Raw genomic sequence first — 24,419 nt, 5'->3', positions numbered from 1 at the left:
TCAGACCCACCAGAGGGACATTGGATCCCATTCCAAATGGTTGTGGGCCACCATGCATATGGTTGCTGGGAATTGAACTCAGGGCCTCTGCAGGAGCAGTTAGGGCTATAAACCACTGGGCCATCTCTCCAGCCCTTCCCTTTCGTACTGTGGGTCGCAGACACCCTCATCTTACCCTGAGGACTATATTTTTTTAAACCTCTAGTGTCTTAGGCTTGCCATTTCCTTGAAGGTCTTTCCTTTCCAGCTCTAACCCCTTTCTCTGTGACTCCTTCTCAACTCGCTTCCTAGTCTTTGTGTGGTTTGTCATAGGCTGGGCTTCATGAGGGGCAGCCTACTTGCCTCTAGCTCAGTAGAACCTTCTACTGTGACTTTTATAGCATACTTTTAAAAAGTCATTTCTACACTTATTTGTGTGCCCTGTGCTGTGTACACGTCCACACACGCCATGGCATGCTTGTGGGGGTCAGGACAAATTGTAAGACTTTGTTCTTTCCTTCCTTCTACCATGTAGCTCCTGGAGCTCAGACTCCGCCCTCAGGCTTGTTGGCAAGTGTGTTTAGCTAGCTCTGAGCAATCTTTTTTTTTTTTTTTAAAGATTTTATTTATTCATTTTATGTATGATGAGTACACTGTCACTGTCTTCAGACACACCAGAAGATGTTACAGATGGTTGTGAGCCACCATGTGGTTGCTGGGATTTGAACTCATGACCTCTGGAAGAGCAGTCAATGCTCTTAACCGCTGAGCCATCTCTCCAGCCCAGCTCTGAGCAATCTTGCTGGTCCTGGCTTCTATAGTATTTAAGTTGCAAAATATACTAGAGAGCAGCTTGGGAACTCATTACAGATACAGATGCTGGCCTTGCTCATGTCTCCCTCAGCTTTGTAACAGGCTGTGTTCCTATTGGTACAGCGCTTGTTGCTGGCCACCTATAATTCATAGGCAAAGACCCAGAAACGAGCAAGGGTTACCTGTTCATCCCTGTAATTATAATTAATCCCACTACAATTATCCTGTTCAAAGAATGTCCCTTATTATTTATTATTTATTATAATAGATATTCTGCAAGAATATCTATTACTCCATAAAATATTGCCTGCCTGGTTTTCCATATTCTTTCTTTAGAAAGTAAATACAAAATGTGCTCTTTTTTGTTTGTTTGTTTGTTTGTTTGTTTGTTTTTGAAACATGGTCTTGCTATGTAGCTAAGTTTGTCTCAAACTTTTGATTGTCCCACCTTACAGGATTAATGTTAAAGCTATAAGACTCCACAGCATAAATGTCATACTTTAAAAAAACTTTATTGAAGGGCAGACTGTGAGGGGAATGACTGCTAGACTGTAATAAAATGAAAGTAATAATAATAAAATAAAATAAAAAACCCAAAGTTTCATTGGCTAGAGAGATGGCTCAGTGGTTAAGAGCACTGGCTGCTTTTCCAGAGGTCCTGAGTTCAGTTCCCGCCAGCCACATGATGACTCACAACCATCTGTAGTGGGATCTAGTGCCCTCTTCTGGTGTGTCAAAGACAGCTACAGTGAACTCAATAAAATATCTTTTAAAAAAAATCCACCCAGCAACCACATGGTGTCTCAGAACCATCTGTAATGGGATCCAATGCCCTCTTCTGGTGTGTCTGAAGACAGCAAGAGTGTACTTATATATAATAAATAAATCTTTATAAAAAAAAAAAGATTGATTCAGTGTATCATTAAGAAGATGGGTAAAGAGATCCAGAAAACCCCTTAACTCTGTTTTAGGGTCCTAAAGTGAGATCAGAATTTAAATAGAATACCAAGGGTATGCACATCTAAACAGGGCTGGTCAGGATGTGGTCCCACCCACCACTGATCCATGGTTGACTAGGGTGTCCTGTAGGATGGCTTCACAGATTGCTAAAACTGTGGGAAGTCTCTTTCCAGGAGACAAGTCCTGGCTAGTTGCTGCCTCTCCTTCTCGAGCATGAAATTTCTGGGGAATTCCCATGTCGTTAAAGTCTGTTGTTTCAATGGTCTCAGACCGAGAGACACAAGTGTCTCTTTAGAGTGTTTTCATTTCTGCCAGCACCATCACAACAGTAAGCACCTTTACCTCCCGAGCCATCTTGCTGACCTCTTTATTTGTAACGTTTTAATACATTTCTATTCAGTTATCAACTCAAAGTCACAATTAAAAGCTACCTATTTAATGGTTTTGAGTTTAGTTCAGGAAAAATAAAAGGTAACTATAGAATATATAGAAATAAATGTATTCCAGTTAAAGTTCTGCATTTTTCTCGAATTCTATTTCCATTATAATACAGCATAGAACCACATGTGAAGGACTTTTAAATCCAAGGATTTGGTGGGACTGACTCCTGCTTTTCACATTTCACTGTGAGCCTTGCCAAAACAGAACAGAACAAAACAAACAAAGAAAAATCCTGAAACCTGAATGGAAATTGTGATATTCGATTGTTTGTGGCCCTGAAAAATAGCCATCATGGTTCAACTTAATAGAAATCTATCTTTCTGTTGCACATTACTTTATGAGTACTACTTTTTTTTATAAAGATTTATGTATTTATTTTATGTATATGAATATACTGTTGTCTTCAGACACACCAGAAGAGGACATCAGATCCCATTACAGATGGTTGTGAGCCACCATGTGGTTGCTGGGATTTGAACTCAGGACCACTGGAAGAGCAGTCAGTGCTCTTAACCGTTGAGCCATCTCTCTAGCCCCTTACATTACTTTATAACTCATCTCTTTGATGCGTTTGTGCGTGCGTGTGTGTGTGTGTGTGTGTGCACACGTGCACATATATATCAGTTTGAACATATTAATAATAGACTCAGAATACCCAGAATGTATGATTGCTGCATTATGATTAAGAAATTAAGAAGCACCGTCCCTTGGAATAATTTAACCAAGGTTGAGCCAAGATTTGAATCCTCTGCTTTTCTCCCCGTGTCTTCTGTTTGTTGTAATAATCTGAATCTGTGCCTGCCTGAAGGCTGTCAAGTCAATCTCATTGTGTGTGTTTCTTTGTGTTCCTAACAAAGGACTTTGCTCTGTCTTTTATTGAACAGCACAGAACATACCACATAGGGAAGGAATGAGGGATGCTTTACAGAAATCTTAGACAGAATTTTATAAGGGATTATGTCATTGGGTCCAATTGACCCAGATAACAAGGAAACAAATGTTATCAAGCAATATCTGTACATTGTCTCCGACATTTATGGAGGATATTCACTCATTTTATAAGCTTGCTTTCAATCTATTTTTGCTGTTTCCAGCACTTATTACTGTAACACAAACATACACACTCATTTATGGGTCAGTGCAAGGAAGAATGCATAATTTAAGATTATAATTTAGGGGACCCCAATGGAGGAGTTAGAGAAAGATCTGAAGGAGCCGAAGAGGTTTGCAACCCCACAGGAAGAGCAACAGTATTAACCAGCCAGACACCCCAGAGCTCCCAGGGACTGAAACACCAACCAAAGAGTGCACATGGAGCGACCTATGGCTCCATCAGCATATGTAGCAGAGGATGACCTTGTCGGGCATTAATGGGAAGAGAGGCCCTTGGTTCTGTCAAGGCCCGATGCTTCAGTGTAGGGGAATGTTAGGGCAGGGAGGCGGGAGGGAGTGGTACTTGGGGGAGCACCCTACTAGAAGCAGAGGGAGATAGTGAGTTTCTGGAATGGAAACTGAGAAAGGGGATAACATTTGAAATATAAATAGAAAAAATCCAATAAAAGAAAAAATGAAAAAAAAAAAGGATTACAATTTAGACTGTAAAGGTTCTACAGAGCCCTGGCTGTCATGGACCTGCCTATGTCCCTTCAGTGCTGAGATAAAAGACGTGCACCTCCATGCCCCTCAATGCACCGTTCTCTTAAAGGCTTTCTGAGTGTCTTCAAGGTGTATTAACTGTGACTGGGAGGTCCAACAAAAGTTCTAGTCTTTTAGAACGTGAGATGTTTACATAATTTTGTATTGCTACACATGTGTATTTGGGTGTGTATGTATATATATATATATGTACATACTTGTGGAAAGCAGATGTCAGCTTAGCGTGACTTTTTTCTGGAGCCATTCACTTTGTTTTTTGAGACAGGGCCTCTCCTTGTCCTGGAGCTTTCCCAAGTAGGCTAGGCTGGCCAGCCAGTGAGGCACAGGGATCTGCCTGTCTCCCTGGTGCTGGGATTACAAGTGCATGGCCCTGAGCCTGGCTTTTTTACATGGGTTCGGAAAATTGAGCTCAGGCCCTGGTGCTTGCATGACAAGCACTTTCTTTCAACCATTTCTTTTTTTCTTGAGATGGGGGTCTCTGTGTACCCACTCCTTCCTCCTCAGCCTTCCAAGTGCTAGACTAACAGCCATCTGTCACCATGCCACATTTCCACTCATATCTTTTACTCTTAATGTCTGGGAAGAAAATAGCAACTTTTACTTGGTTCTAACTTTTATACCACTGGGAAAAGCCAAGTTACGAGGGTTGGCTGGATTCTAGGCCTAATGGCGGGTACAGGTGACACTCTTGTGTTCTTTTGTGCTCGATGTGCCACAAGATTGTTCCCATGGTCTGTCAGCCAACACAATGCTGCTGCTGCTGCTGCTGCTGCTGCTGCTGCTGCTGCTGCTGCTGCTGCTGCTGCTGCTATTCTGTTTTGTTGTTTTGAGACATGGTCTGTCTTTGTAGCTGTGGCTGCCCTGGAACTCACCATATAGACCAGGCTGACCTTGAGCTCACAGAGATAACACCTTCTGTTTCTTTCCCATGTGTTAGACTAAAGGTGTGTGTCACATAGCTGGCCTCATTTTTATATTTTATCTGTTCGTAGTCAGAGATTTTCTAGGAGTTAGAACTGGGGCAACATCCCAAACATTTGTGAGTTTATAACATAGAAAGAAAAGAGAATACAAGAAGGTTCCTGACGAATAGAGAGGCAGTACAGCTTCTGTGTGTTCATTCAGCACTCTTGTGTGAGGCTAATCTCCACTTAACATGAATTTATGACTTGGTCGTATTAACATTACTTTTTAGAGGGATTGGAATTTAATGATTTCAGTCATCTTTTCTTGAACACTAACCTTTTTCCTGTTTGTTTGGTTTTTTTATGTTTTGTTTTGTTTAACTTAAGTATTGATCAGTGAGTGGATACTAAGAACTTCCTGTAGGCCTAACGGTATACCAAACCTCAGGATGAAAGTACCCTGATCTAAAGAGCTTTTGTCCCTTCCCTTCCCAACGTAGAAAACGCTGATCTAGTTAGTGAGGACTGGTGGACACTAAACAGTGAGCACGGGGGATGTGGGGAGGAAAGGCCAGAGCAACATTAAACTGCTGATGTTGAAGATGAGTAAAGTTCTCACTGCTGTTATTGTGTGAGACAAAGTCTCACTATGCACCCTCGGCTGAGACCTTGCTACGTAGACATGCTGGCTTCTTAACTCATAACGATCCACTTGCCTTCGCCTGCAGAGTGTGACCGTGCTTGGCTTTATTCTTTGTATGTGTGTGTGATGTGTGTGTGAGCGTGGTGTCTGTGCAGGTCAGAAGACAGCTTTTGGAAGTTGATTCTCTCATCCACCATAGGTTATCAGGTTTGCACAGTGCTTTTACTCAGTGAAGTGGGAAAATTTGTGAACCTAAAACCAAGCCATGCACAGGTGTGCTGACCTCATCTGGATTGCAGTTTGTCTCAAGGTTTAGATTAATGAAGCCCGGTATACTAGGGGACATCTTTGATCCCAGCACTCAGGAGGTAGGGGCAGGGGGATCTGAATATGAGGACAGCTTGGACTACACAGAAAGCCCTGCCTTGAAAACCAAAACAACAAAAAACTAGGGCTGTAGAGATGATCCAGTGGTTAAGAGCACTGGCTGCTTTTCTGGGGGACCCAGGGTTCAATTCCCAGCCCTGACATGGCAGACACTCACAAGTGTCTGTAACTCAAGTTCTAGTGGATCTGACATGCTCACCCAGATATACATGCAGGCCAAACACACATAAAATTAAATAAATAAATAGAGTAATGACCTTTCTTTGTTTCTTCTTCTTCTTCTTCTTCTTCTTCTTCTTCTTCTTCTTCTTCTTCTTTTTTTTTTTACAAAAACAGTTTCTACACATCCAAAAGCCAGCTGTTTTGTAACAGTTTCACTCCAAGGATAAAACTGGCAGGAAAGAAGGTATGTTTGTATGTTTCCCAGTTTGACAAGCTTTCCGGGGCTGTGACTGGGCTGGTGTTTATTCTGACACTGAAGTGCTTTTACCCTCCTCCCCTGCCTCGGGCATAAATAGGTTAAAATTGTTTGTGTTGAAACTTTAAGGAGGAGTTGGTGCTGCAGCCCAGTGTAGAACACTTTCCCAAGCACGCACACATAAGGCCCTGGATTCAGTCCCCAGCAGTAAAGCAGGCTGGCTGGCTCTAGTGAAGTTCAGGGCGAGAGTTCCTTTCATTTTGATGTGACTGGTTTAATTCCGATGCTGAGGCCAGTGTTATTTGAGGCAAGAATAATGAGAGGCTTACACATTGCAGTGAAGGAGAAGTGAGGAATTGTAAATGGTCACATTGTGCCAGTAACTATGTCAGTAAATAGAAATTTAAATGTGGAGATTTTCCTCTGCTTACCACAAAATATGATGATAATAATCCTAGATACTAGGGAAGGTGCTAATGTCGGCACCGGAGTTCCTGGTTGGCATGTGACACTTTGGCAAAGCAGGGTAGCCATGTGTAGCAAGTGTACTGCGAATGGCTATGCTATTCCGTGTAGCTTGATTATTTTAAAATAGTTGTTGGTGTGGGAGATTTGAAAGGTTCATTAGAACACTTTTTAAAGTGATAGCTCAGCCAATGGTGGCAAGTTTCCTTAATCCCAACACTCAGAAGGCACAGGCAGGAGGAGCGCTGCGAGTCTGAGGCCCACCGAGTCTACATAGGAAGTTTCAAGTTCATCAGGCCAAATTCAGTGAGACTCTGCCTCAGAAAACAAAGTGGCTCATAAGGGCACCCGTCCCCATTTACTCCATCGTAGTAAGTTTGGTGATGTGTGGACTGCTCAGCTCTGATAAGGTATAGGCAGAGCTGGTGGTGTTTCGGGATGGGGAGACATCAGGTAGGACCTTGCCATAGTAGAGCAAACACAGTAAATAGTAGATTGACCAAGAGAGGAGATAGCGGCTTGAGTTTTTGATAGGAATGTGACTGCAGCAAACCCTTTATTTTGTGAAGAATTGAATAATTCTTGGGGTTTTTGCTAACAAAATAACATGACCAAAAGCAAATTGGGAAGAAAATGGTTTATATGGCTTACAAATCCTAAATCATAGTCCATTGAGGGAAATTAAAGCAGGAGCTCAAACCGTGTGAGAGCCTGGAGGCAGGGGCTGGTGCAGGGGTTATGGAGGGATGCTGCAGTCAGCTTGCCCAGGCCGCTTTCTTGAAGGACACAGGACCACCAGCCCAGGGTGGTAATTAAGAAATATGACATTTTCTCAATTGAGGTGCCTTCCTTCCATATGCCTCTAACTTGTATCAATTGTTATAAAATTAGCCAACACACTCCCCTATTGGAGTTCGTTTTATGCCCCATCTGGATAAGGTTGTGCAAATAAATCAAATGCAAGGTGGAAATTAAAAGACTAATTATTAGCAGGGCCTGACACTGGTAGGCAGGTGACAAGTGTTAGCTCCCACGTTTCCTAAGTCACTAGATGACTAGGGCATGGCCTTTGCTGTGGGGAAGAGCACATACTGATCTATCAGAGGAATGATAAATTACCTATTTAACTTTTCAGTCTGCCACTGAGAAAACCAAAAATGGCCGTGATACATGTGAGTATTTTTGACATATTTTTATTACTTTTAGAAATAGCTAATTCATGGCAACAGAATAATGTGAAATATCATAAAAAGGTTCATAAAAAGGTCAAGACACCCACGTTCCTTATGTCACCTTGTTGTTCCTTGTACGCTGCAGTGAATGGGTCACTTCTGGGGTCAGGTGGAAAGTGGTAAATCACTGAGCATGCCCAGCCAGGATTTAAAGCAGGACTATAGAAGACTAAAGTGCTGTTTACACTGCTTTTTTTTTTTTTTTGGTTCTTTTTTTCGGAGCTGGGGACCGAACCCAGGGCCTTGCGCTTCCTAGGTAAGCGCTCTGCCACTGAGCTAAATCCCCAACTCCCACTGCCTTTCTTTTAACTCTATACTTTTAAAAGTTTATTGTTGGGGTTGGGGATTTAGCTCAGTGGTAGAGCACTTGCCTAGCAAGCGAAAGGCCTAGCCAGCGAAAGGCCCTGGGTTCGGTCCCCAGCTCCGGAAAAAAAAAAATTTATTGTTGTTCTTTTATTCTGTCTTGTCCTTAGAGTATCACCTGTGCCTTTCGGGTTTTGGGTGCTCTGTAGGTCATCTCCATATAGATAGGTTCACCTTTAGTGACAGCTTTAGAGATACTTAGGTCTTAGGTATCCGTCAGACTGTCTTAAGTGTATTATTTGTGTTTTGCAGCTCTTGGGGCTCCAAAGGAATCTGAAAACACCCTTCCCATCCAAGTAGATTATGATGCCTACGATGCCCAAGTATTCCGGCTGCCTGGTCCATCCCGGGCCCAGCGACTCGCCACCTGCAGGTCTTCTGTCGGATTCTCTTGGGGGTCATAAAAATTATGTAGTGGCCAGACGTAGTGGCCCAGGCCTGTAACCTAGCACTCAGGAAGCAAGTGCGGAAGGATTTCATGATCAGAGCCAGCCTCAATGAGATTATATCTCAAGAAGAAAGATTAGTTAAGAAAACCTGAGGGTTGTGGTAGCACACGCCTTTAATCCCAGCACTTGGGAGGCAGAGGCAGGTGGATCTTCCTAAATTCAAGCCAGCGTGGTCTACAGAGTGAGTTCTAGGACAGCCAAGGCTACAGAGAAACCCTGTCTCAAAAAACCAAAAATGATAAAAATAGAGAAAAGAAAAGAAAGAAAAGAAAAGAAAACCTGAGGGGTGCTTGCTTCAGCAGCACAGATACTGGCATTGGGAGCGTACAGAGATTAGCATAGTCCTGCTCAAGGAAGACATGCAAATTTGTAAAGCGTTCCGTTTTTTTAAAATCCAACACTTGTTTAAATTAAAACAGACTATTATAAAACAGAAAGAAAACCTGAGAGACTTTTACGAACTCAACCTTAAAAATGTTTAAATTGGGGTTGGGGATTTAGCTCAGTGGTAGAGCGCTTGCCTAGCGAGCGCAAGGCCCTGGGTTCGGTCCCCAGCTCCGAAAAAAAGAAAAAAAAAATGTTTAAATTGGAGCTAGAGGTACAGCTTGGTGGTTAAGAGCACTTGTTCATTCAGAGGACCAGGTTCAGTTTCTAGCATGTACATGGTAGTTACATAACCATCTACACTTAGAGCTCTAGGCTCTGGGAGATCCAAAGCTGTCTATTACCTCCATGGGCTACAGGCAAACGTGTGTTGCACCTACACATATGCAGGCAGAATGTTTATATACATAAAATAATCTTAATCTTTTAAAAAAGATTTATTTATTTATTGTATATAAGTACACTGTAGCTGTCTTCAGGCACACCAGAAGAGGGCATCAGATCTCATTACAGATGGTTGTGAGCTACCATGTGGTTGCTGGGAATTGAACTCAGGACCTCTGGAAGAGCAGTCAGTGCTCTTAACCACTGAGCCATCTCTCCAGCCCCCAAATTTTATTTTCTAAATAGTCTATTTTTTTGTCTTAGTTTAGATTTTGCTTTGTTTTCCCCATGTTAGAAATTGAACTTAGGGCTTGAAGCATGCCACAATTTTTGTTTTTTACCTTTTATTTTGAAATGGAGTCTCAGTGAATTAGCTGTCTAGGCTGACTTTGAACTCACTTGATTTAAACTGAATTTCTCCATGTACTTGTAATTTTTGAGCCTCAACCTTTGGAGTTGGTAGAATTACAAGTGTGTGCTAGGACCTTGCTCTATAGCTCAAACCGCCCTAGAGTTCACTGTGTCCCTGGGGGAAATTTCTAACTCATCACATTCATTCTGCCTTAGACTCTAGTTTGGGATTCTATGCATGAACTACAGCGCCCTGCTAACAGCCTTGTGCTTATTTCTTGTGAGTGTGAAAGACTAGAGGGAACAAACACTTTCCACAAAGATGTATGTGCTTCTCAATGCTGCGGGAAGCAGAGCTCGAGCTTATTGTTGTTCCCAGATCATGTACATCCATTTTCTAGTCTCTAGGGGGCCCCATTTTCTGTAGCCTCTGATGTCCTGACCTCAAACTCAAAGAGATCCATCTACCTCTGCCTCCCGAGTACGGGAATTAAAAGCATGCACCACCACCACCCTGCCATTTCTAGGTCTTAAGTTTGCAATTAATGTCACTCACTAGAAGAGTGTTATTTAATTGTTTGACATTGTGGCAAATGAGCTCATGATGGCCACGTGATAGCTTTGCGTCCTTCTCTCTCATCCTGCTTTCCCACATCAGGAAGACCATGTCTGAGCTTAGACTGTGTGCCATCACAGCAGCTCTTCATGTGCTGCGCAGGGGGCTCAGAAATAACCACAGTGCCTTTGCTCACAGGGTTTCATTTGCTTCTGCTCCCCCCCCCCCCAGATTTGTTTTATTTTTTTATTTATGTGTATGTGTGTGAATATGTGTGTTTGCGTGCCACAGTTTGACCAGGTGCCCACAGTGACCACCGGCAGCAGCCTGATGTGTGCCGAGAACCAAATTCAGCTCCTCTGGAGGACTAGCAAGTGCTGTTAACTCCTGAGCCACCTCTGGCTTTTCTTCTGAGTTTTTTATTTTATTTTTGAGTTGAATTTGGCTGTATTACTCAGGCTGATCTCAAATTACTCAGTTCTGTTGGTCTTTCTGTCTTGGACTCCTGGCTGTGGGTCTGCAAGTGTCTCCCACTGTCCACCATGTGCATGACGTGCCTGGCTGCACAGACCATGTCTTATAGGTCCTCTAGCCCTTGCCATGACTAAGCATCGATGCTCAGATAGTTCCCATTGAAGTCATGGATGTGTAATTAGATGTGGAGATCTCTTTTCAGGCTACCTTAAACCTCATAAAAGGGTGATAACAGTCCCGATGCTAGGACAGCCCTGTTGGTCGACTAATTCTTTTATTCTGATGTCATGCCTCTTCATTGAGTTTTCTCCTTTGACCTTTCTTCCTAGTGCTTCTTAACATTGTCACCTTAGAGCGTTTATGTTTCGTTTTCATTTTATTTTGTGTGTGGATGGTTTGTTGAGTGTAGGACTGTACACCCTCAGTTCCAGGCATTGGATCCCTGTGATGAGTTATAGCTCTGAGCCACCATTCTGGTGCTAGACGTTGAATTCTGGTTTCTTTGAAGAGCAGCCAATACCCTTAACCATTGAAACATCGTTGTAGCACAAAGTTTTATGCTTCAATGAGTTTATTACTGTAAACACTTCCCTTAAGAAAACATTAACACTTGAACAGAGAGACAAATATCCTTGTTATTTTCTCATTTTTAAATATATTTGAAATATTGGCCACAGTATTTCAAGGCAAATGTTACATAACACTTTCTTTTCATCTATACATATCTTAGAATACATTAAAAATCAATTTACTGAAAGAGCAGTATGTGCTCAACTGGTGAACCCTCTCTCCAGCACCTACAAAAACATGATTTGGCAGGAAAGTGATGGCACACGCCTTCAATCCCAGCACCCAGAAAACAGAGGAAGGCAGATCTCTGAGTTCGAGGCCAGGCTGGTCTACAGAATGAGTTCCAGGACAGCCAGGGCCATGCAGGGAAACCCTGTCTTGAAAAACAAAAACTGTTAAAAATATATATGGAAGCAGGGCTGAAGAGATGGAGCAGAGTTAAGAGCACTTGGAGCAAGTGCACATACTGCTCTTTCAGAGGATGAGTCCGGTTCCCAGCACCCAATCTTCCCCTTCATAGTCTTCCTGTAAGCCCAGCTCTAGGTGAATCTGATCTGGACACCTGCATTCACATGAACATACCCTTAAACGACAAACAGACATCATAAGATCTTGTTTTTTTTCCTTGTCTTGATACACGGTCTCATGCTATAGCTCATGGATTTACTGTGTAGCCTAGGATGGCCTTGAACTCATGATGATCCTCCCTGCCTCAGCCTCTCAGTTGTCAGGATTCCATGTAAACCGACATGTCCTTTTTCCCTCTTGAGATGAAACTCACTTTGCTGTCCAGGCATTATTTCCACACTGGGAGTTTTGATACTGAGTTCCGGAGTAAGTTAAACTGATGGTCATCGTTGATATTGAACTCAAAGGTGTGTCCTCTTCATGGTGGTAATTTATCTCTCGCATGTCAGGTCTGTGAGAGAGCAGGAAAATCACAATCGCAAAAGTGCCAGCTCCTGTGACGTCTCCTCCAGCCCTTCCTTGCCAAGCCGTGCACTGCCCACTGAGGAAGTGAGGAGCCAGGCTTCAGACGACAGCTCCCTGGGCAAGAGCACCAACATCCTGATGATCCCTAACCCCCATCTGCACCAGTATGAAGTCAGCAGCTCACTGGGCTACACCAGCACCCGAGGTCAGCACTGAAGCAGAGCTGGGGAGGCCTGGGGACAGTCTTTCTAGGGGTGAGGGGGTCAGAGCGGCAGGAAGCGATTGGAGTGGGATATGCGTCTCATGTTTTAGTCATTGCCATGCCAGCAAATGGAGGTAGATCGTATGAGTGTTGCATGTGTACTGTGCTATTTATGTCTTAGCCTTTTATACGTCGCCTACAGTGCCATCCATCTCAGGCCTAGAGTCAAAGGCCTTTGTTATTTCTCATCTCCATTTGTGCCTTACTTAAAATAACTGTGTCCTCTGTAATCGACTTTGCATAGTTTTGCTTCTTTGCAGTAGTGGAGATTAAGCAGGGCAAGGGCCATACCGCTGAGTTACACCGCAGGTCTTGCATTTTCTTTTTTTTCTTTTGGCACAGGGTCTCACAGGGTTTTTGTAGCCCAAATAGTCCTTGAGCCTGCCATCCTCCTGCTTCAGCCTTCAGAGTTGGTTGTGTTTATAGACCTTGTCAACAGGGTTCATACTAAAACCATAGATTTCTGTATCCACAGAATGAATAGCTATGGATTAAATGTGTGTGTGTGTGTGTGTGTGTGTGTGTGTGTGTGTGTGTCTATACATACATATTATATTTTATATTACATGTATATTATGTAAACACACATAGAGAGAGAGAGAGAGAGAGAGAGAGAGAGAGAGAGAGAGAATGAATTTGTATTGGGGGTGGAGAGGTGGCTCATCATTTAAGGGCGATTGTTGCTCTTGCAGAGAATCCAGATTTGATACCCTGCACCCACATGGTGGCTCACAACCTCGTCTATAACTCCAGTTCCAAGGGGATTCAATGTCCTACTCTGACCTGAAGGCACTGAGCATGCCTGTGGCACCTAGACATACATGCAGACAAAGTACCTGCACATACAAAAGAAGCTTATACTAAATATAATCAGAGTTTTTATTTTTATCATTAATTCCTAGATAATATAATACTTACATGGTATTTACATTATATTATTTAATTAATGTAGAATTTCTTGAAGTAGGTTATGTACAAATATTCTTCTTTTTTTTTTTGTCTTTTGTTTTTTTTTTTGTTTTTTGTTTTTTGTTTTTTTGGTTTTTTGTTTTTGTTTTTTTTTTTTTTTTTTGGAAGCTGGAGACCAAACCCAGGGCCTTGCGCTTGCTAGGCAAGCGCTCTACCACTGAGCTAAATCCCCAACCCCACAAATATTCTTCTATATAAAGGATTTAATATTCACAGTTGGGCAGATGGAATGGTTCTTAAAATCAGTCTCTCACAGATACACAGACATGCCATATATTTTCATTCTCTCTCTGATTTGATTATACTTAATCTTTATTTTATCTTTTAGCCTTTTAAGTAAGTTGGCTTAGCTGGGCATGGGGTGCATGCCTTTAATCCCATCACTGGGGTTTGAGAGACAGGCACATCTCTGTGACTTCAAGACCAGCATGGTGTACATGTGAGTCTCAGGCCAACTGAAGTCTCACAGTGATACACCGTGAGACTCTTTTGAAAAGAAGGCGACTTAATTCAAGGTGACAGAGGCTTTAGAGTACAGCAAAGATGAAGCCGCAGGCTCTGCCCGACTCCAGCCTGCGTTCCCTTTAAGTCCAGTTGAGCCCTGTGGCGGTGCAACACCTTTGATCCCAGCACTCCAGAGACAGAGGCAGGTAGATGTTGGAGTTTGGGGCCAGCCTGATCCAGGGCTACACAAAGAAACTCTGCCTTGAACCCCCACCCCCATCCCCAAATTCATAATCAAGGTATGAATGGCTGAATTAAATGAGAACTAGAGACACTGAGCCATTGTATAAAGTTTGTTACAATGTACAACTGGTTCCAGAAAAACACTTTGTTCTAGCTATGAGTGGAAAAAGATGTTACCACAAAAATTCCAGATGTTCAGATAGGAGTGGAGGCGCATCACCATCATCCCAGGTGTAAGGAGCAGGCTCCTTTTGCCACATTTTATAGCTGCACCTGCGGCCAGGACCCTTCCCCATGCCTTGGCTGTTAGCTCCTGAGTTGCTTTTTCTCCTCTTGGAAGCCTTGTCACCCTTGTCTGTCTCCTTGGTCTGCTGCTTCTTCTTTTTTTTTTTTTTTCCTTTTCCTTTTTTCGGAGCTGGGGACCGAACCCAGGGCCTTGCGCTTGCTAGGCAAGCGCTCTACCACTGAGCTAAATCCCCAACCCCCCTTGGTCTGTTTCTTGAACTGTTTCTGGAACTTCTTTTTTACTGCTTCTGAGACCTGACACCTCTCATCACTTCGTGTTTAATTTTTATTTATCTGTGTAGGTGTGTGTTTTGCAGAGGCCTGAGATCGGATGCTCTTGGGCTGGAATTACAGGCATTTGTGAGTTGCCTGACATTATGTGTTAGGGACCAAAGTGGGTTCTCTGCAAGAGCAGTAGTACTAGTCATGTCTCTAGCTCTTCTGTTTTTTTTTTTTTGTTTGTTTGTTTTTTGTTTTTTTTTTTTTTTTCGGAGCTGAGGTCCGAACCCAGGGCCTTGCGCTTGCTAGGCAAGCGCTCTACCACTGAGCTAAATCCCCAACCCCGCTCTTCTGTTTTGATCCGCTGTCAAATACGTGGGATCACAGGGGCTCCTCTTCCTGTTCCTATCTTTGCTATCCAGCTATAACTGCAGCTGCAGTTTACAGTCTCCTCTGACTTAAAAAAGCAAAACCAAGTATGGCACAGTGGCACACACCATCAATTCCAGCTGAGTCAGACAGATTTTTGTGAGTTCAAGGCCAGCCTGGTCTACATAGTGAGTTCAATGCTAGTAAGGGTTCCAAAGTTGAGGCCCTGTCTCAAAAAAGACAAAAACAAAAACAAAAAAGCCCTTTTATTCTTAAAACAAGTAAGAATTCATAGGAAATATCAAAAGTCGTACAGGAAGGTCGTTGATCCTTTTGCTCTCCCCAGTGGTAACATTATATATGACTATAGTGCAGAATCAAAACCAGAAGTTTAACATTGTGATTTACAGAGCTTGTCCACTTCCTACACCGTATGTTCTGTGTGTTTTTATCAAGTAAAGATTCATCTTCCCACAACTGCCATTAAAACACTGAACAGGGAGCCAGGCATGGTGACACACTCCTTCAATCCCAGCACTCCAGAGGCAGAGGCAGTCAGATCTCTGGGTTCCAGGATAGCCTGGTCTACAAAGCAAGTTCCAGGACCACCAGAGCTGCTATACAGAGATACCCTAAGACAGAACAGTTGTGCAGCCAGGCCTGGTGGCACAGGTCCATAGTCACAGCTACTGGGGAGGCTGAGGCAGGAATGTCACAAGTTCAGTGCCTGTCTGGGTGGGCTGCATAGTGTTCACGCCCAGCCTGAGCAATGAAGAAACACTCTCTCAAAAAGTAAAAAATAGGGACTAGAGAGATAGCTCAGTGGTTAAGAGCACTGTGACTGCTCTCCCAGAGGTCCTGAGTTCAATTCCCAGCAACCACATGGTTGCTCACAACCATCTGTGATGGGAACTGATGAAGGCCCTGGGTTCGGTCCCCAGCTCCGAAAGAAAAAAAAAAAAAAAAAAAAAAAAGAATAAAAAAACGTTGGGGCGCTTGGGAATGCAGTTCAGTGGGAGAGCATTTTGCCCAGCACGCAGAAGTCTCTGAATCCAGTCGCTAGTACACTGAGAAGAGACTGAGCTAAGGAACAGTGTCATTGTCACCACCTTCCCTTATGCACCCATGGAGCCATCCCCTACTTATCGTCGCCCTCCATAATGTCATTCCTTAAGAATATGTGGACGGGAGGCGCACCTATCCTGATTGTGTCTACAGCCTTAGGAATGCTGGGTGCTCACAATTGCCCCCTTGCTGTGGAAGGAGCCCTAACAGGCAGGGAGGTTTTCCCACGACCCAGTCTGTTAACAGTGCAAACTTCCAGCCCTGGGACCCAGCCCTTTGGCAACAGGATGCATTTATCAATGAGGAACCTTGATGCTATATATGCTAGAACTAGTAATAGTTTGAATGGTTGGATGTTTTTTAAAACTGGCTGAAAGCACGAAATTGCAAAGGAGAAAGAAACATTCATTTACATGATCAGAGAGTATAACCTATATCACCTACATTAACAGTATTTATATTTTATATGCAAAGAATTATATTAAAATGTTCTCTTTTGCATTTCTGAGACAAGGTTTCATATAGCTTAGGGTGGCTTCAAATTCATTGTGCAGTCGTTCTACCATGTGTGTTCTGCAGATTAAATTCGGGTCACCAGGCTTGGTGGCCACTACCTTCACCTACTGAGCCATCTCGCTGGCACCCTTTTGAGACAAAGTCTCACTTTACTATTGGCCAGATTAGCCTTGAACTTAGAGCAATCCTCCTGCCTTATTTGATGAATCAAAGCACCATTCATTCATTTACAGTGTATTCTGTTTGGTTCAAATACCAAGTAGCGAATAAAAGCACTGGACAGTCAGCAGAGCATTATCAAATCAGGGAGAACATCCAACAGAGCACAGGATGGACCTGATGGAGAGATGAACAGGGTTTCATCAAAGCAAAGACTTACACACGCCCAGCCGAGACTGGGGAAGTTAAGGCAGTCAGGAATTCCCAGTTGAGCTTCCTGTCTGTAGATGAATGTTGTTTCCCTGTTCCTGCTTTTGTTTTTGTTTTGTTTATTTTGTTTTTTGGGTTGGTTTGTGTGTGTGTGTGTGTGTGTGTGTGTGTGTGTGTGTGTGTGTGTCTGTTGTTTTTGTTGTTTGACAGGGTCTCTCTCTATAGCCTTAGAATTTGCTCTATGGACCAGGCTGGCCTTGAACTCAGAGATCTGCCTGCCTTTGCTTCCCAAGTACTGGGATTAAAGGCATGTGACACTCTATGACTGGTGCACACAGATATTTTTATACCATGGGAGAAATAACAGTAACTGTTATTGTAGAAAGTTTACTTTCTGGCTGTACTTGAGGGGCGAGGTGGGGAGGAGGTTAAAGGTAGGCTTTCACTTTGTAGCCCAGGATGACAAGGCTGCCTGGAACTCACAGACTTGGCTGTCACTGCCTCCTGAGTGCTGGGATTAGAGCATCTACCATCACACCTGACAGTACACAGTGCTTTTAATACCCTCAACTGTTTGTCCCTTTCTGTACCACAGAGCCAGAGGTCACACTGAGCTAGGACAGCAGCTGTTTGAGGACACATGACATAAACATGCTTAAGTCTGAAACAAGGGAGGGACTCCTCACTCTGAGTCTCATTTTAACAAGCTTAAACTGTACACTAACTGCAAGTTTACCAACAGAATGTGTATTTCATAGTGAGAGGTAGTTTTTACTGTGATAGACGATATCACGGTTGTAGGCTGACCAGTCTTTTAATTAGCTCCAAATAATAATTCAAGAGAAAAAAGAAGAAAGAATGAAGTAAAAAGACAGTGTTTGTGACCAGATTTGTTCTCTAAACCCATTGATTTTTCCAGGCAGGGTGACACAGTACAACCCTTACTGGCCTGGAGCTCACTATGCAGATCAGGCTGGCCTTGAAGTCAGAAATCTGCCTGTCTGCTACCCAAGTGCTGTGACTATGGGTGTGTGCTTTTACCTCTGTCTCAAACATTTATTTTTATTGTTTTGCCCACATAGGAAATCTATCCACACATCCCAATGGAGAAGGCTCAACTCCCATCATTACCCACTGCATCCAGCCCAGTGTTCACAGTCCCCTAGCAAGACATGGGAATCATTAGGTGTTGGGGCTTCAAAATACTTGAAAAACAAGCAAACCAAAACATGTTTTATTTCTTCATCATCTCACAATTTTACTCATTTCTCTTACTTCTGATACTTATGATGCCCTTGGGTTTTTCGCTAGTGTTGATTTATCTGTCTACTTAATTCTGATGTCACTGCGGCTTTGTGCTTTTGTTTGTTCAACTCCATGATTGCCAGCAGATGTCCTGGAGAACATGATAGAACCACCACAGCGGGACTCTAGTGCACCTGGAAGGTTCCACGTGGGCAGTGCAGAGTCCATGCTACATGTTCGACCTGGAGGCTACACCCCTCAGAGAGCACTGATTAACCCCTTCGCCCCCTCAAGAATGCCCATGAAGCTCACCTCCAACAGAAGGCGCTGGATGCATACTTTTCCTGTAGGTAAGATGGCTGCTCAAGTAAGAGCCTTGGACAGTGAGTTCCTACCTTTGGTCCTTAGCACCAGTCACCCCTGTGATTTAGTCAAGTCCCTCAGCTTCTCTGAGCCTCTTGGTTCCACCAGTGAGATGGGTGTGCCTGCTGGGCTTCCCACAGGGTTCTCAGCGGGGTCTTTGAACACACACTTGAGAACAAGCTTTGTAACTGACCAGCTATGTTAATGAAGGGCTTTGCTTGCCTGTTTGTTTGTTTGAAATGGCCTGTGCTTTCCTGAGCCTCATTTCACCCATTGCTTCTCTGAGCTCCACTTGTTACTTTTGTCATTTCTCAGGGCCTCCAACAGGGGAGTAAAAATAATTTTTACTTCACTAATTTTTGTAGCGCATCTTTTTACTCTACTTTGGCCTCAAGAAGATGACAGTAAATGTTGAAAGCGGCAGTTAAAATTAAACTCGGACTTAAAATGGACTCTTGTCAGGCTAGGAAGGATCAGATGTGTTAGGCTCTATTTTGTGTTGTTGTTTTATTTGTTTGTTTTAATGGGAACCATCTTATTGAATTATTAGAAATGTTATTTTCTTTAACACTTGATTTTACTGTTAGAATGTTAAATAAAAAATTGAAATAAATCTGTTTGTCTGGCTGTAATTGGAGGCCATTCCAGTCCTGCTTTGTCCCTTATCTCTGCTAGAATCCATAAGTTGCTTCTTTTGTTTTCTTTTCTGTCATTACTGCTAGAGTCTGAGACATCGATCTCTGTTTCTCGCCGTTCTGTTTCCTTCCGCTTTTTGTTAGACTTTGCATGGAACGGAAGGTGACCTCGAACTTAGTTAAGATAATCGCCACCGCGGCCAGTTCACGTGATGCTGGGGATCAAACCCTGGAGCCAGAACTACATACTAGGCCAGAACTGGCTCAATTAAGTTACATCTCCAGCCCCCAGGCTAAGATCTCTCTGTCTCTGCCCCCCCCATCCCCTGCAAACACGTGGTCCTATATGAGGCAATTTGTGTGTGTGTGTGTGTGCGTGCGCACGCTTCATTCGTTCGTTCGTTTTTTTCTTTTTTCCGTTCTTTTCTTTTTTTTGTTTTTTTGTTTTTTTTTTCTTTGTTTTTGTTTTTGTTTTTTTGAGACAGGGTTTCTCTGGGTAGCCCTGGCTGTCTCTGTAGACCAGGCTGACCTTGAATTCAGAGATCCGTCTACCCCTGCCTGTCAAGCGCTGGGAAAGGGTATACTAAGATGTATACCACCATGCCTGCCTTGTTATTTCATTTTTTTTTAAAGATTTATTCATTTATTATATATAAGTACACTGTAGCTGTCTTCAGATACACCAGAAGAGGGAATCGGATCTCTTTACAGATGGTTGTGAGCCACCATGTGGTTGCTGGGAATTGAACTCATGACCTCTGGAAGAGCAGTCGGGTGCTCTTAACCACTGAGCCATCTCTCCAGCCCTGTTATTTCATTTTTATTTTCCTTCTCTTGTCATCTTTTGATCCTTTGATACTTGTCTGTTTCTGTATGGTGTCTCCATAGTATTCATGAAACTGAGGGTCCCAAATATTCCTAACACAGTGGACATGTAAAGCGTGGGGCCTGCGTGGAGGAAGAGTCCTCTATGGAAGCCTGATTGTTCCTTGTATGATGTTCCTCTTGCTCTGCTCTTTGTCAGATCTCTCTAGCATCCCAGGGGTTGGGAAGAAGGAGGAGCATGCTTTTGTGTGCAGCCTGAGCTGTCAGGTGGGAATAACATTCATTGGTTCTTTGTCTGGGCAGGACCATCTGGAGAGGCCATCCAGATCCATCATCAAACCCGGCAAAACATGGCAGAGCTGCAGGGCAGCAGGCAGCGGGACCCCACCCACTCCTCTGCAGAACTGTTGGAGCTGGCATATCATGAAGCCGCAGGAAGGTGAGGGTCTGCACCACGCTCTGGACAGTAGCCCAGCCCAGCGCTGAACAGACTGCTGAGGAGATGGCACATCGTGACTTACAGCACATTCCGTCAGGACCCTCCTTCGTCAGCCTTGTCATTCCCATCCCTGGGGACAAGCAATCAGACTAGCATTAGGCCTGTAACATTACCAAGGCCCAGCTTTGGATTGTTTTGAGCTTATATTTTGTAAGCTTCCTAAACCTTGGTCAAAGATGAAAGTGAGGTTCTCTTCTTTATCCTAGGGTTTGTCAGTGGAATGAATGCCAGGGCAGGTGATTGATCTGGCTGTTGTCTAGGTAGCCTTCCTGTGTCATGTTGGCTTTTGAACAAAAGTTGGGCATGTCTTAAAAAGCACCTCAAGAGTCAGTGTAGGAAGAAAGTCCTTTAAGCTTGATGAGCATGACCCCAGCTTAAACCTGGACTCACTGGTCCTCAATTGCTTTAGGAAACACTTTACAGAGGGCAGCCTTCTTGGTCCCTTCCTTAGACACTGGACATCCTCTTTGCTGGCGGGGTGTTCATGGAGGGTCTGGATGGTGTGTGGCCCTCTTTACCAGGTTTTCTCTGATAACATCCATTCGAGACTTTATCTCTTTCCTTTGTTATTGAGCAGGGAGACATAGGGCAGAAAGGATCTAGCATGGTGGTAGGTAAGCAACCAGGGAGGGTGTCCAAGGCTGGCACAGAAATGAAGCACTACTACGTAATGGTTTGAAGTATGATCCTACGTGTTACCCGCCTGTGTGACTGAGTATTAGCCCTGTTTTTCACGAGCTTTTCTTTTCCCCATATGCCCTCTCCCACACACTAGGATGCAGGGTGAACAGGAAAAACTGTGATGATCTTCAGTAATTAAGCCAGGTGGCCGGTCTTTGTTCTCTGCAGGCACAGCACTTCCCGACAGCCTGGTGACAGCATGTCCTTGAACTTCAGTGGAACGGAAGAGCTTTCTGTCAGCCTGCTTAGCAACAGCGGCACAGGTAACTCATCTAAAAAGACTTGGGGTGCTTCGAGCAGCCTCGCATCTAGACGTGACACAAAGGCCAGAAAAGCAGCACCGTGTCTATTTTGGGGATCTTTCCAGCCACGATTCGGGGTGACCTATTTAGAAGCAGTGCTGTATAATGCATAGGATTATAAATGGGCCGCGCATTACATTTTTAGCTGAGAACATGTTGGTCAGGACACATTTATCACCGTCTTGCAGGAAGTCCTGACCGAGGACTTGTGAGGTGTTGAGGGTAGCCCCAGAGTCTGAGGAGGAGTGGTCTCTACCCTCATATAGAAACAAGTCCATAGGGGAACATCGTGATTTGTTATATCACCACAGAATAAAAAGAAACCTCTGGGTGGTGGCATACACCTTATCAATCCCCACACTCCAGAGGCAGAGATGGGCAGAGCTCTGTGAGTGTGAGGCTAGCCTGGTCTGCATAGTGAGTGAGTTCTAGGCCAGCCAATCCTTTATAATAAGATACTGTCTCAAAAGAGAGAGGGTGGAGGGAGGCGATGTGGTTGTGCTGAGAAGTAAGTGTGCATCTTAGGCTTGAAGGAGTGGAAATTGGTTTGATGGAAAGTTAGAAGGTACAGATTCTAAATACAGATGATGGGTGGAGTATGAATTTCTTTTATTATCCAGTAGTCCCAGGAAGGAGTATATTACTAAACACAGTTTACAGTTTACATGGTCAGTTACGCCTAGCGAGATACTAAACTAATCTCTCACAGCAGCTCAGGCACTGTCATTTGAGCATTCTGGTCAGAGTGTCAAGGGAACATGAGTTTAGAAATGGACCTTTTCTGCAAAGCAGGGATTTTACAAGATGCGCGTGGGAAGATACAAAGTATGGTTGCTTCGTCATACACTGTGGTCCGTGTCCCATACACTGTGTCCTCTACACTGTGTCCTATACACTGGCTTGTATTTCTAGAACTTGGCTTAAGGTTTATGAAAGTAGGGACTGGTGAGATGGCTCAGCATAAGAGCAACTGCTGCTCTTCCAGAGGACCCAGGTTCAATTCCCAGCACCCACATGGGAACTCACAACCGTCTGCAGCTCCAGTTCTAGGGGTTCTGTAAATTAAAAAAAAAAAAAAAGGATTTGGAAAGTAAAGCTTTGTAAAGGGGGCCAATGCTGTTGTTTTCAGTCACTGGTAGATTGATGTAGCCATATTCCTGTAGCCCAAGGATGAGTGCTGAAGTGAGTCAACAGTAAGAAAATCCCAAAATAATTACAATCTCATTCATTTCATTCACTCATACATTTTAAGTGAGAAACAAGAAAAAGGTTGGTACTGTGGAAACACTTTCAGTCATGTATTCAGGGTGTTTAAATACCTGCGAGATTTTCTGCAGAATGTCACAAAGGCAGCAGTTCTATCACTTGGCTAAACTAGGAAGCTAGTTTTTAGGAGGAAGTTTGAGTTTTCCTGGCTTTGGGGGTAGAGGGTTACTAAGGAGGGCTGATCTGGGTTTCTGGACTATTCCTTGAGCTAGCTTGACTAGTGATTAGAAGCAGGAAGAATTAATTGAACCAGATGATAGCAGCCAGCATCGGTATCTACTCAGAAGAGCCCAGGAACCTGGAGTATCGCAGAGATACCACCTGATTCCATATGTAGCTTTTGGAATTTTAAGTTTCCTCTTGAGAATGGAGTGTGCCTTAAAAATGTCTTGATTTGGAGATGGGTGTGCAAGATCTTTAGGTGATATTGTCACACTCTTAGCTGAGAGTCTCCTGGCACACATGTGCACACAGACAGACAGGCAGACAGCTATTGGGAAAAGGTTTGCTTGCAGCCTGGCTCTCTGGCTCACCCCTTCCTCCTTGGGCTCCTAAGTTGTCAGTCGGCCGAGCTGATGGATTGCTCTCCTTGGGTGACTGGCAGATGCCTCGCCGTGGACGTGATAGCATCTAGACTCCCGCTGCTGTTCCTTGCCCACCCTTTGCTTCTCAGATGCCTTTTCCTTGTGATGGTGGCTCCTCGGTTCCCTTACTGCTTTCGTTCAGCCCTTTATTGTCTCTGTTCAGGGTGATCACAGTAGCTCTTCCTGCTCTGTTCCTCCTCTCTCCTTCAGGGAACTACCATGCTGTCACCAATGATTTATTTCAAAATGGATATGACCAGCTTCTCCATCACACAGTCTCCTGTGTCCCTTCATGTCCTCACTTTAGCAAGGTGCTGAGTATGGAAAAGCCCGAGCTCTAGCATCTTAGACACGAGGCTCACTCCACAATGAGTAGTGAGCCCTTTGGGTAGTCACTACCTTCTGTCCAGCTCAGTTTCTTTCATTGTGACAGTCCACATGAGCTTACAACAGTGCCGGGCAGACACGGGTGGTTAACTGTTAACCCAGATGGGGGTATTGATAATGATAGGTGGGTTTTCTTGTATCCTAGCCATGGTCTTCATTCTTCTGTGCAGTCTTGCCCCCCTGTGTAGAATGTGTTTTTTTTTTCTGTCTGCAAGCCCTGTTCTTCCTAAAGACATCCATTGTCAATGATGGTTCAGCTTCAAGTGGGCCTCCTTTTTGAAACTTCTTGAAGTTTCCTTTCCATTTCATGCTTCCTAAGAGATGTTAGATGTGTTCCCACATGGTTCGTGATGCAAATCCCAGCTGCTCAACTGGGGGCTTCACGATCCCACTGTTGGTTTCTATGTCTGTCTCTCTACTAGACTCCTCATAGTGTCTGGCATATTTATTGACAAATGAAGTTTTATTTTGAAGACTACGTTGTCATGTAAGAAGCTTTACAATGATCAACAAAATTATTGTTTCATT

General features: G+C 43.7%; 1 protein-coding gene and 1 non-coding gene across 33 annotated transcripts in view; both read left to right on the top strand.

The window, feature by feature from the left end:
* Depdc5 (DEP domain containing 5, GATOR1 subcomplex subunit) overlaps positions 1 to 24,419 on the top strand; it is a 130,616-nt gene that overhangs the window by 40,170 nt on the left and 66,027 nt on the right. For 16 of the 32 annotated variants that reach the window (NM_001107229.1, XM_063273173.1, XM_063273168.1 and 13 more), the window contains 7 exons: positions 6,121 to 6,190; positions 7,803 to 7,839; positions 8,515 to 8,635; positions 12,348 to 12,568; positions 18,496 to 18,699; positions 20,476 to 20,611; positions 21,521 to 21,615. In NM_001107229.1, the coding sequence (NP_001100699.1) occupies positions 6,121 to 6,190; positions 7,803 to 7,839; positions 8,515 to 8,635; positions 12,348 to 12,568; positions 18,496 to 18,699; positions 20,476 to 20,611; positions 21,521 to 21,615 (884 nt within the window). Of the gene's footprint in view, positions 1 to 6,120; positions 6,191 to 7,802; positions 7,840 to 8,514; positions 8,636 to 12,347; positions 12,569 to 18,492; positions 18,700 to 20,475; positions 20,612 to 21,520; positions 21,616 to 24,419 lie in introns of all 32 variants that reach the window. The other 16 variants (XM_039091988.2, XM_039091990.2, XM_039091986.2 and 13 more) reach the window with 1 other exon arrangement.
* LOC120096762 (U6 spliceosomal RNA) lies at positions 8,998 to 9,100 on the top strand. Its single transcript, XR_005493603.1, has one exon. It is a non-coding gene; the product is annotated as a U6 spliceosomal RNA (small nuclear RNA).

This window comes from Rattus norvegicus, chromosome 14, assembly GCF_036323735.1.
Source record: "Rattus norvegicus strain BN/NHsdMcwi chromosome 14, GRCr8, whole genome shotgun sequence".
NCBI classification, from domain to species: domain Eukaryota; kingdom Metazoa; phylum Chordata; class Mammalia; order Rodentia; family Muridae; genus Rattus; species Rattus norvegicus.
Note: the sequence above shows the minus strand (reverse complement) of the source record. Positions and strands in the feature narration are given on the sequence as shown.